Source organism: Varroa jacobsoni, unplaced genomic scaffold (genome assembly GCF_002532875.2).
Source record: "Varroa jacobsoni isolate VJ856 unplaced genomic scaffold, vjacob_1.0 scaffold_949, whole genome shotgun sequence".
NCBI classification, from domain to species: domain Eukaryota; kingdom Metazoa; phylum Arthropoda; class Arachnida; order Mesostigmata; family Varroidae; genus Varroa; species Varroa jacobsoni.
In genome coordinates this window covers 273,020-286,419 of record NW_019213851.1, presented here as the reverse complement: position 1 = coordinate 286,419, position 13,400 = coordinate 273,020, and the positions used below count along the sequence as shown (strand labels likewise).

The following is a 13,400-nucleotide window of genomic DNA, read 5'->3' as shown; positions in this document are numbered from 1 at the left end:
AGTAATTGGTCAATTTTTGATATCAGTATTCGCTTTCGTATCAAAAAAGAGGATTTTAATATAATTAAAATGGGCTGTAAGAAAAGATATGAATTGACTCGTAAGCGCTTGCTTGTTGGATAGACTACGAGCTGCAGATACAATGAATTTCGCTAAGCTAGATAGACATAATTTGAGGGTTAACTGTCTCAGAGCTTTCTCTGATACAATCGGATAAAGCTAAACAACTAGCTCCCTCGAACCTACTGTAATGTACGTTGCTACAGTTATTACGGGCGAGGCTAGCGGCATTTTCTTTCGAATAAAGTCCTCCGAACGGACAGCATTTTAGCCTATGATCACGATATTGTTAGATTTGGAGGCATTTATATTCTACTTATATTGCAAATGATTGACACGTTTCCAACTTCTGACTGTACATCGATTTGTAAAAAACAGGGTTGATAACGGAGCAACCAGTGAAAACGTGGTCTCTTAAAGCGCGACAATTTCTTGCTTCGTTGCATCCTCTGGATATACATAAATTACACGGCGCCCTAAAGAAGTACATTTCTTTGCAGGAGCGTTTGAACAAAAATGACAGCCGTCTATCCCTAGATCTCCAGTGTAACAACGTTGCGCCAGCGTTTTAATGGCACAACCCTTGCGTGTAGAGACTTCAGAAGATCCAGTAGTACCAGCTCTATTCGGTGGATAGCCTAGTACCGCATAAAAACCTCTGTCCCAAAAAAAAAAAGACTATAAAAGTCAGCTTCAACAAATGAACGCCCTAAGAGTAACCTCCTTTTAACTGGAGCTCACATACCCCAGACATAAGTTAACAAATTGAAAACTAGGTATGAGACGGGTCGCTGTTGGAAATTCTACGTGTACGTCAATACAGCACAGTTAGTTAGCTTGTTATATTATAATATCAGCTGAAACCAGTTAGCGGATAATTTTATTTAAGGGTCAATACAAATACTTTGCAATCCATCGTGGGGTGGTGCTGGGATAAAGGATTAACAGTTAATATTATACCATACTCGGCACCCGTTGCGACGTTTCAGTTGGGAGATAAAGTCAAACGATACACCTATTACCTTTTCGACAATCGCTATCCCTACGCCCCGCCAGAGGTCAGCACATGCAGACGACCTAACGGGGTACTGCCATGCCGTTTTGTGCACAGAGGCGGACCTATGGCTTTTGGTTCGTTAGTGAAGCCCGCGTCACTGTGCGTCGCCATGTAGCAGACTTCTGATGTTTCCGAGTTTCTATCGCTTTTATCATTGGAAATAGTAGTGCGATGAAGTCAACTAGGCGTATGGTTCATGCTTGGTAGTTAGCAGCCCTGTGAGTAGGGTGTAGCCTGCCTCTCTCTCTACCTTACTTTGGTTAGCTGGTACTAAAGCCTTCGTACTGAAGAAGGTAGATGATTATCGATAGAGTCCTTTATATAAAGATAAGGTCCTCGTAAACGTATACCAAAAAGGGTGGCTCAACGATGTGACTCATTGAGCTTGTATCTTCTCATACTTCAGAAGCATTTCTGTCGACGTAGTGTAGATATATGTTACCCCCCCCCAATCATGGGTAACTTACCTAGTCAGATATTCATGTGAAAGTTTCAAGTTTGTTAGCGCAAATTGTCTGAATGAAATAATTTGATACTTCTTTTTTCGTACTCGCAAAATGTGTACGTGTAATGTGTACGTAAAACAACCCTGCTATTCTAATTAATTAGTTAACATCCAACCATCGATAGAGATCCAAATTTTAACACTTCGCGTTAAAGTTTTTCTTTAGATCAATGCATTCATTCATGGGCCTATGGTGCATGGCGTTGGGGCTCATTAGATTGACCTGTCGTCTTAGTAATGGCGCGATGGAACCGGTAGGACCAGGTCTTAGCGGAGAAACGTTCTGCCTCTTGCCTTTGCTCGACTGTTGTCCAAATTGTCATACATCGACATAATATATAAGTTAATCATAGTAAACGCTACTTGAAAAACGAACGCGGATATATCATTTAAGTGTGAAGATTGTAAAATGTCAAATCAGAAAGCTAATTTTCGTTAAAGTTTTTCGTTTAATGAAGGTCACCTTCGAATGGGGTATCTTCACGATTTTACATATGCGATGCGTATATCTGTAACTTCCTCTAGTCTCACGGTTGAATTGACAAAACAAGGATATAGATATTCTTAGTTAATGCTCTTGCAAAGACAAACGAAACTATTGTGTAGTATAATTGACAGATACTTAGACAATAATGACATTTAAATGGAGTTCTATGGATTTAAAAAATAATAATCAAATTAATTGCGTTTTTAAATATCCCAGCGCTGCCGGAAGCCTAGCTAGGATGTTACCGAAATTCGTTCGCTATAATTTATTATTCGAATTTCTATCTGAGCCCATGTGCTGCTAGTAGTAAGTGAAGAACCTACCTAAAATGACTAATACAACGGCTTTTGAGACAAAAACTAAGAGTATCAATTGCTCATTATACTTTCGGGTCCCTGCATAAAATCGTGCCCATTGCTATGAATGAAGCACTAACATTATCACTGTTCTATTGAAACATATGAGCAAGATCTATTTTGCTTACTGCGTTTCGTCTAATTTATGTCCCCGTCCGTAATATCGTCTGTGAATCGTCGAGTATCCGTAATATCGTCGCAGTATCTGTGAATCGGGAATAGTGACTGCTTCCCAGCAAATATATCCTAAAAACGTACTGGATATTTACAATCAGAATATAGTAACAAGGTTGGTTATGCTGACACCCTTAGCATACAAAGCATGTTTTGAAATAGGCGCTCTTTAAACAGGCTTAAATCGTCACCACCGAGCTCCATTTCCACATAGATAGCCTCATAAACCGAAATCATTGGGTTGGTGGATAATACTGAGATAAATATATACAACCGCATGCAGCGAATAACACTAGACTCGTTGGCTGGTTCGTGTTCAGATCAAACTTAATCAGTGGCAATCAATTCTTTTTTCTGTGTGTGACGCTTTAGAAAAACAGTCTTTGTCTTGCTTCGTCTCTGTTACCTTATTATATATATTTTACCGAGTGATTTGTTGCTGCGTAGCAATATTAGCTAACTGAGACTGTCCGACTGCGCATGCCTATAAGGCTTTACTTAAGCTATAGTGCTGGTGGTACGGTGGGTGACCGGCGGAGTAGTTGAACAATCGATGCCGGCCGGAAAGTCCGGGAAAAAGCAGTCTCATTTGCCGTTCACCGCTCGCGAGTGTCGATTTGCTCGAACGCAGAAAGCAGTGCAAAGACAGCGAGGAAAATGGGAAACGCGTGAAAATAATGGCCTTACAGGACCAGGCCCTCGTAGTACGTTTCGATGCTCAGATGTGCGTAAGTGGCCAGTGTGTGTCCATGTTTGGATGAGAAGGTGTATATATGTGTGTATATATATTGTTGTTGTTATAATTTGTATATCGTCGTTCTTTTTCAGTCGGTGTGTTAGTCTGCCGATGTTTTGGTATTCTTTGATATAGCTTTTGACCGCACGATTGCTGTTGAATTCTGCTCTGTTTTGTAGGCTGGTTTTTTTTCTATATGTTGTATATGATCTGTATACTGTTTTGCCAGATCTTGTAGCCAGCTGCTAGACCAAAAAAAAATCAGCCGAACAAGCAACAGCAGATATCGAAGGTCTACTGCATACGCAGCAATGTCAACAAGCGAGAAGTACGATAAACAGCAACCGATCGGGTTTTGGCAGCAACTGGGCTTCGGCTCTATCTTACGACTAAAAGTGAGTTACAAACAATACGTTATGCCGACAATACACTACATGCGCGATTGTTATCATCAGTATTCTTATTGTTAACAAAATTACGATTATTATCATCGCGAGCGATGATCTTTTGCTTTAGCTGACAGCATGCAGAGATCTGGCCTTTGTCACCTCATCAGACAATGGCCGTAATAAGAGCAACGACAACGCCAGCGGATTCCTGGTAGGAACGTGAACGAGGCACGATCAGCACAAATGGATAGGGCACATTAACTTTATACCCACGTACACCTGCATACATGAAAGACAATGTATAAGTTTCGTAGCTCTGACATAGCTGGCAGTCGTATATAATTCAGATGCTCATTTTTTAGAACAGTTGCTTTCTGTCGTCTTAGCGTGCATATCATTGATACGAATGTCATGTCACTTTGGAGCAATGCATAAGTACATGCTCGTACCGGGAAGCATGTAAACCAGGACGTTCTACAAAAAAACTAAACGTATACTTCCTGCTAAGGGAGGGTCTGCGTCGCATTTTAGCTTCTATGGCTCTCTAAGACTAATAATCTACCTGACAACGTGTACTAAAGACAACGAAGAATTTATAATTACACTTTGGTTTAATTAACGCTCGGCTAAATGAACGCTAGATGCTATGACCGAATAAAGCCGTATTTTCTGATCATGTGAAATGTATCTTATATGCGTAAGGTTACACAACTTCATACGTTCCTGTACACGGTTTAGACTTTCAAGAAGAAAAACTTTATCTCAAAAGTAACAACTTTTTTTTTATTGTTTCTTTTTTGTTGGAGCTTGTTTTCAAATTGGCATACTTAGGATCACGACGTCCTTTGCATATGTGCGCTCAGGTCCTAGTTGGACATACAAAGGTATTTTGTACAATCCAGTTTTGCATCGATATGAGTTGCAAGAGCTAGTTTACACTATATTCTTATCATGGATACGGCGCAGGGGTCGACCTAATTTTTTGAAGGAGTCAAGGCCTAGGGATGGCTGCCTGGCGGTCAGTTGTTAGCCGGCTACTCATTTCCTTCAAGCATCAGAAAAGTAAATTAATTAAAAACGTATTTGTTCTCAGCGAGTTGACACTCATTTTGCGTACATTAATACGAAGGCAATTCCATTATAGTGAGTACATAATAAATATATACATATATGTATATATATATATATATATATATGTACATGTTACACTTGATATAACTATACAGCATGTGGACACAACCTTCTTAGCTAGCATTGGCGGCAAAAAAAAATTACTGAGAGTTGAGAATGTCTACTTTTCATTAATCTGGCAATAAGTTTCTTTTAAACAACGTAGTATTATTGGTCTCTAAAGTATCGACATAATGAGTTGTAGATCTATAATATATCTACATTCAGTTGGCCTATACAGAAATGTTTTTTAGCCGTTTTACTTTATTGGCAGACAACTGTTGGCAGACCTTGCACAAATCGGACTCTGTTTTTTTTCTAGGACCTAAAACAGAAAGCTACTAGGCATAATTCAGTGTTAGAATCTGACTCGTGAACAGCTAAATTTGTATTAAATAGATTGCGTTAGGAACAAAAAAAGGTTAAGTGGCACCTCCGTGCCTGGAAGTATCCTAGACTTATACTCTGTTACTTACATATATATATGAAATAAAGCATTGTTCTGGCTACAAAACCGAGGCCCATAGGACTTTTGGCCTACTATGATATCAGTGTCATTTATGCACTCAATAGTATCATTCTTATTGTCCAAACTACAGCAAAGTCAATTTTTCAAGATAAAAATGTTAGCCATTCGACAGCTGAGAGAAGCGTTATAAACCCATAGATTTATATCAGATACTCTTGTATTACCAATATCAACATTATTGGCAACCAACGCAACGACAGAAAGTATTACATCGAACTACTTGATTCTATTGAGCTCCGAGAATAAAACGCTACTTAAAAAATACATTTATATAATAAAATAGTATTGCATAAGTCGAATAAACAGCGCCGGTGAGGAGAGACAGAGGGTGATAATGAATCATTAAATGGCTGGATGCTAGCAACAACAAAAGGATTAGAAAAACGGATGGTCAATGGCGGCCAACTCGCAAACGAAGCGAAGCTGCCCACCGGCGGAAACAGTCGTCATCAGACGAAACGAAAAGTTGCAGCCTGGAAATGCTGAAAACATGATTCTATCTATTGTTTCTATTTTAAGCGACGACGTAAACTGCTTTAGTTATGCGGCTCTTCTCTCGCGCGTCGCTGAAATGATAAATGAAGTTCAGGTTTTAGCTTTCGACTCGAAGCCGACCAGCTTAAGGCTTAACAAAAGGGACCCTCGTTTAAATAGAGTATGTGTGCATTCTCGAAAACGCTAGTGGCGAATTTGTGAAACAATGGCCTACTGTCACGGCACGTGCTAAGAGGACTCGGGACAAGATTGAGGGTCAGTGTCCTCAATGCGTCATGCGTATTCATGCATCGATAACTGCAGTGAGTGTAGCTTTTCTAAAGAGTTTCAAGCATTCGAGTCAAATTCCGTTTCATTTATTTCGCTTCCTTCGGTAAAGACATTTTGTATTTGGTGGGAAAGAAAGCAAAGCTATCTTTTACACCGATAATAGGTAAGGGTGTACATACATATATAGTCTCGTTTTCTTAGGATTTTTCTGTAACTTAAAAGCGGTTATACGGTTGGGTCAAAATCAATTTGACAAATGAATTCCCGCTTAAAAAGAGCTTTGTGCGACGAACCCCCTAAGCTACAAGTCTCATCTTCAACCATTTCTAGCCCAATCAGCAAATGGACGTTATACGAATTCCGAATTTTGTCACTCTGATGCTATCTTTTTTCGTGTAGTTATTGTTTACGCCTGTCTAATAAATCAAACTGCCCGCAAGCTAAATTGACGGTAATTTAACGTTTGCATGCCCGCCATTTTTCAAAAATGTTTCAAGAACGCGTTTATGAAATTCGCGAGGTAAAACGCAGTTATTACCAATGAGATGTGGAAGAAAAATGTAATAGAATCAAATGATACAAGTAGAGTTAGCGTGCATCATAGTGTCTATTTGCTTAATAGCAAACTCAGGTCACTTGAATGTTTTGGGATAGACCTAGTGCGAATAAAAAAATCGATATATAATTTGCCACCGTTTGTATTCAATGGCGTTCGACAGCACGTTATAAAACGAAACGTCTGCAGTTAATTCCTGAAGTGTCCTAGCGAAGAATTGCTAAATATTATTCTCTATTGAGTGAGCTGAATATCTATAAACGTATTAGTCTCGATGTACGAATCGCTTGGTAGATCATATTCTCCCTATAATTCGTAGAACCATCTTGGATTATCCACGTTAAGTGACGTCAGGTACTCAAATTAATTCTGTAAACGAATCGATTCAGCCGAGCTGGACGACGCTAAGCATTTTAAAATAGTAGGCTGTGCGTTAAGGGCTATGCACAGGTGTCACTTGGCTACTTCTATTTGGCTTTTATGATTCTCACACCTAACGATTTCACTCTTTTCAAGATACTCGTTCAATTTTAGTCGACAGTCCTTACTCTAGTATGTGTGTGAGTGTCTGTGAAGACTTTCGCGTACGATTGAAGGCCCGCACGACTTGGTGCGGCGTATGTATACGAAGACAACATTTGTATGACGGCCACGCGCCTCGCGTAAGGTCGTCGATTGTCTTTGGAAGATCATGCATACTACATCAGGTAAGATTCCGCGATGCACCGTACTGTGCGGCTAAATATGATGCATCTTAACAAACCATATGAGACGATGTATTACATCGGCTTCTGGTATTGGAAGCAAAACAACGAATTAGACAAATCTATTTGCAAGTCATTATACAAAGGAAAAGCCTAAAGACAAATTGCATTTCTAGCAAAGACGATATTCGACGAACACAACGAAGGCTAGTTTAGTAAGCCATTATTCAAACAGCCACAGAATCAGTCTGCACACAAATTTTCATTAGAAAATATTCTGTAGATAAGAAAAATCGTCTTCGCGCAATAAAAAATGCCATGACGCTGAAATAGATACAATGCATCCTAATACTAATGTTCCATTAGTATTAAAGAAAACAAACGTGAATTGGATTTGTTGTTAACAGACAGACTCGTCTTTATTAATAGTATAGTATGAATTTGAATCTCGTGGAAGAGATGTCGCAACAAAGACCTATGCCTTTTATTAAGATAGGTTAATGTTTGCACTGCACCAGTGTCGACACTCGAGGCTCCGGTAGCTGACGTGGCGTGATGCATTCAGCGTAGCACGTTCGGTTTCGTTTACTATTCAATCAAGTGAATTATTGTTTCTAGTTTAGTTTAGCATGTGATATATTGCTAAACTAGTTTGCTGTGAAATTTATGTAACCTACCGAAGCGCCGGAGTAAACTCGTGAGTCGATCGTGACTGTGTCAGGCTGCAGTCTTTTTTTGGCTGGACGGTGACGTTCACCTTCTCTCATTTTATTCTTTTTTCTTTCCCTTCACATGCAGAAAGGAAGTTTTCCCGTTTTGATTGTCCGGACGATGATTGGAATCTGCGAGCTTTCGCCGACGGTCGCTAGTAGAACGCATTCACTCAGGGCTCTGGCAGTAGCAACAGCAGTGGCTTGACAGTGAAGGACAGCCACAGTCAGTTCAATCTAACCCATTTTCGCGATATTTTTAGTTGACCCACAAGCATCAAGTGCTCATTCAGCACGTGTTGTTAATGATGCTGTTGCCGCCGTTGCTGCGAGTACTTCAGTGTGGGAGTGAACAGTGGCCCACTACTTGAGGACAGTGGCCGATCGTCGTGATTACGCGAAATCAACGTAATGTTCATGGTCGAACGAACACACACGCACTCAGACAAATACTTACGGGCAGAGAAAACCGCACATAAGGTTGTATGTACAATAGTAACAGCGATTGCTGCCTTTGGCCACAGTGTGGCCGTATGGAGTAGACACAAAGCCCAAGTACTTCGCTTGTGGCCGTGAGGACGAGAAGCGGCTCAACACGATGCCGACGACAACAGCAGCAGCAGCAGCAACAACAATAACATCGGCCATAGCGCCGGCTAAGCAAGAGAATTGGTCTGTCAATCGCATCTGGTGACATTTTCTTTTTTCTTTCGCGTTCCAAGGTCTATTTTACGTAAAAAGACACAATACTGTCGGGATTGAATATGACCGTAACGCTTTAGCTAATCTTGCCTCCACGTAATTATCAGTCACTCGTATTTTACACAGTTGAACGGCGTTCGAGAAGCACAAGGGAAGTTGTTGCATGAAGAAGGATGGTGTCGTAGCAGTAGACTAGTTCGCATTTTTCTCCTCGTCACTGAAAAACGTTTACGGCTTACTATGTTAAAATGTCTTCTATGGCATTTATGGCCTATATACAGAGAAATAAATGTTGGTATAGAAGCTCGCCTGCTAAAAACGCCCCAATGAACTCGAGATGGCCTATTTAGATATCATGGAATTTTTCGGAAACTGAAGATACAAAAGACGGAACAGAGTCTATGGGGTGACGAGGGAAGCCTATCTGAACATTACCTGAATATAAGGCCTCACATCGACAAGTCATTGTGATAAATTGAACGCTTAGTTTCACTGACTAATAAGAATTACTGAAAAACTGAGTTCAGATACATGCTGTTGTAGTTAGGTGCAACAGGTCTACCTTCTGACACGGTAGCGGGTTCGCTCTGACCTACCTAGGGGATAATGGCATGACAGAAAAATGACGACGAAGACAATTACAGACGCGTAACGTCAACCAAATACCCTAATAAAGTCCATAGTTATGAAACGGTACTCATTGCAAGAGAGGCTGTACTTTAGCAAGCTCCGTTCTACAGCGCAGAGAATTTATTGCAGAGAATAAGCAAAATGGCTGAATAAGTTAATCGAAGCGCTGGCAAAGTCTTCATGTTAGTGGCTATTCCCATTTGCCGGTTCTGATTTACCTGACATTACAGTTGAGATACTGTAAATAGTGATTAAAATTTCCAGTTTATCGATTTCAGTTGTACAACGAACTTCATGTTTACTTACATGACGTAACGTCATTTTAGTTGACTGAAAACCAAACAAGAAATATTTAATAGTGGACAATGCTTATTATCTAAGGGTGAGCAAAGAACTGAGTCTCATGCATTACGCCTTCATAACTGTTCCGCGACCTCTACGCAGCAACTTAATATTCCCGATACGTTTTGACTAAATACAAAATATACAGATACTCCACGCTATCCGTTAGCTATTTGCTATAGCTAAAACAATTCTAACTTATGGCATCATTTAGCAGTGGTTCTTTACGAGTTCTGCCATTATTCCGGGTCCGGGGACCGCCTTATATTACCAGCTAGTGCTGGCCACTGTGATCCCTACGTCGTCGCCCCATTGAACGCAATCCTTTCTGCAACAGACCTATTTAGCTGAACTCAATTTCTCGACGTATTCGAGACTCCTGTAAATCTTACTTATTATGAGTAGTCTGCTAGAGTTAACACTTGTAACTTTTTTTACTGGCAATTAAATACGATTTTTAATTTTAAGAGCTATTAATGCAAAAGTTTAAAGGCAAGTCAAACTTGTATCTATTTAAAACTCGAGCTGTCGCTTTTGGTCACTCGTGAGTTGTGATCTATGAGTTGAATGCCTATCTCAATTGCAGATAAGCCGCAATACGTGATAACTTATGAGATCTAGTAACATAAAATTACGTTACGGCGATTGATTTCAATCGGTTAAAGGCAAGTATGTATATCAAACGCTATAGATAAGCTTTCTTCAAAAGATCTCTATTAAACTCACCCACACAACGGAATTCCACTTTCTCCTTAAGCCATACGCTCATCTCTTCATTTGACCTGTGAAGTGAGGTACTTACAAATTTTGTATTATATACAAAAATATTAAAGGCTCTCCTTTTCCACGAATCGTCAAGATTGTTTCCATTGTTTGTCTATATTCTTGAATTATTCTATGCTATGTTGTGCAGCGATTGCGTCCGCTTGATAAGCACAATTTAATTGTATTGAAAGAAAATAGGCAGACGAAAAAAACCCCATCCTCGACTCGTCTGAGCCAAAATCGCGTTTGAGTCAAACACTAAATATAAATAAATGTAAAATAAAAATAATTGCAAAAAAAAGCTGCAGATTACATTTCAGTGTTTGTTGATCCGACACCCACAGCTCTAACGAAATATTGCCCCAGCTTAGCCCAAGGGAAGTTAAATCTTCACGATACGACGAGTCAGAATTGTTTTAATCACCTTTGCTTTGTTACTGTTGAGCGTATTTGCTGCGAGGCGTTTTTAGGCAACTGGCTCCGTTCGCGCTGGACCATGCTAAGGTAGCCAGCATGATGAAAAATATAGAAGTTTTTCCCGTTTTGACTGTGACGATGATGATAAGAAGAGCGTAATAGCGGCAGAATTAGGCTGGTCAGTGCCAGCCATAAGGTTAGGATAGATAGCCTAATTGAGTGAAAAAGGATCGTCTTCCGCTGTTGCTGTCTCGGCACATTGGGTTGGTCAGTAAGTTTACCCCATAGATCTCGAAGCTTTGCTACCTAATTTAGGTTGTTGTTGTGGTTCCTGTTGTTACTAAACAACATGGAAAAGAGATAAATATTAGATAAAGGTTATGTTTTTCTATTGAATTGGCTGCTTTCAAGATCTGTTGCTAATATTCTAACAATATCCAGGTACGCTGTGCGCGTACGTTTTCACCTTCACTTCACTCAAGATCCACTCCGTTTCACAGAAGAAAAACAAATAACGAAGAAATCGCAGGCGTGTCAATCTGTATAGAGTAAACATTATGTGTTGAACTGTGTTTCAACAAGTTAGGGTGCTTATATGTTTTCCGGCTATAAGGAAGCTTAGCTTAGGTGCCGGTAGTAGGATTTAGATTGACTGTTTGTGGCCTAACTTTTTTAGAACAGCTTTTTTTTTTGCAAGAAAATAAGAGGCGCTCTACTTCGCGTTGAAGATTGCCGGGCGCCACTTGGAGTCTAAAATGATTTGCTGTTGACAAGTCGGAGCCTTAAATGTACCGTACCGGTCTAAACATTTTTCACATATAATAATAAAAGGGTATTTCAACATCGGTTAGGACACGGCCATTAAAATATTCGTGTGAGCTGTAATGTTCGATCCTAGTATTTACACCTACTAATTTTATATTCACTTACTTGCGACACGTACCACAACAAAAAATCCCTTGTTCGGTATCTCCCTTCGGTGAACTGCACGAACTTCAACGGAACATTATCATTTTCAATATGACCTCAAATCGATCTTTAGCCATAACCGTAATAGTGTATAGCTTATGCTTAAGCTGAAGCTGTGTCAGAACACGTCGATTCTCATCATTCGGCTGTCTTCACTTCTCAGTCTAGCTGCCGTCTAACGTAACTTTCTTTGCTGTATCCGTAAGCGTAGGTCGTCACACCACCCCATCACAGATTGTGACGCACGTAAATTGTGATAGTAGTGGTAGCAGTTATAGTAAAAATATCACTTAGAGGTCTTTAAGGTCCCCTGCATTATTTTCAATGATTTCCGTTCCGCGTTGCGTAGGGTCCAGGTCGTCGCCGTCGCCATCGCTGCCGACTGACCAAAACTTGGCCCAAGCTTCTTAGACGTCGGCGAGCTTTCATCAAAAACCATGACTATTCTAAACACTCTAACTTAGTATTGTACTAAATAAACTTTTAGTGCAGCTAGCGCGTCTGACGCCATAGAAGTTTAGCATCATGCTGAACTGTGCTGACTTACTCATATCCCGAGTGGTATCAATAAACTTTCCCTCAACGTATCTTCGCTACTGTGCTGCTCATTAGTACAACTACACACTTCGGTAAATTTCGCGGAAAAGAAAAACCCACGTTCACTTACTGGAGTGAAGCAGGAGAAGTGGTATAGGCGGGGCGGGGGGTGGGGTCATTATAATAAAAAAATTCAAAAAAAGTGATCTTTTCCTTCCAAACTTTGTTTTCGTTGACCTCTTGCTCATAACAGTGCTCATCTTATTTTTTGTCTTGATGTTCACGTCTCTTCTGCGCTTAAAAAAATCGGTACCTTGTGCTTGAGAAGAAGCTCAATACGAGGCCGACAAAAGCGAAATGTCAAGCAGTTGGTAAATCATATCTACCTGCCTTGACCATATGTCACGGAACGCCATGGTCCTGTCCGCCATAGGCTTATCCCTTACACCTCTTTCCCTGCTTTTCATTGGCACGATCCCACCCTTATCTTGCCGTCTACCCATTGTGTTTGGTGACAGCGGTCATGTATTGCTACAATGCTAATTCATTCCCATTATCCTCTCGCTCACCACAGACACTCAAACGCACACGCATATATATATATATGGTCAGTGAAAAGTAAAAGATTATGACGTAATGTAACTTAAATAAACGGTTCTTGCAGTTATAACTTCTGCCGATGTCACATTTGCTGCGTTTCGTTTCGCTGAGGCAACAACCGTAGCACCGCCATCGAAAACGTCTGCTGGCTAAATCGGTAAATTCAATCGCTGAACAATAACAAGAACTGAAGGAAGATACGATGATACGCAAAAGTCGCCGCCATGTCAGTTGCTCTCC

General features: G+C 40.3%; 2 protein-coding genes across 5 annotated transcripts in view; both read left to right on the top strand.

Annotated features, from left to right (window-relative positions):
* The window catches only part of LOC111265259 (uncharacterized), a 102,206-nt gene that overhangs the window by 6,614 nt on the left and 82,192 nt on the right, over window positions 1–13,400 (top strand). The gene's annotated exons all lie outside the window — the stretch shown is intronic.
* LOC147752839 (uncharacterized) overlaps window positions 2,860–13,400 on the top strand; it is a 55,055-nt gene continuing 44,514 nt past the window's right edge. For 3 of the 4 annotated variants that reach the window (XM_086970413.1, XM_086970412.1, XM_086970414.1), the window contains exons 1-3: window positions 2,860–3,363; window positions 3,605–3,770; window positions 13,225–13,317. In XM_086970413.1, the coding sequence (XP_086826539.1) occupies window positions 3,317–3,363; window positions 3,605–3,770; window positions 13,225–13,230 (219 nt within the window). In that variant the 5' untranslated portion in view covers window positions 2,860–3,316 and the 3' untranslated portion in view covers window positions 13,231–13,317. The remainder of the gene's footprint in view (window positions 3,364–3,604; window positions 3,771–13,224; window positions 13,318–13,400) is intronic. The other variant, XM_086970411.1, reaches the window with a different exon arrangement.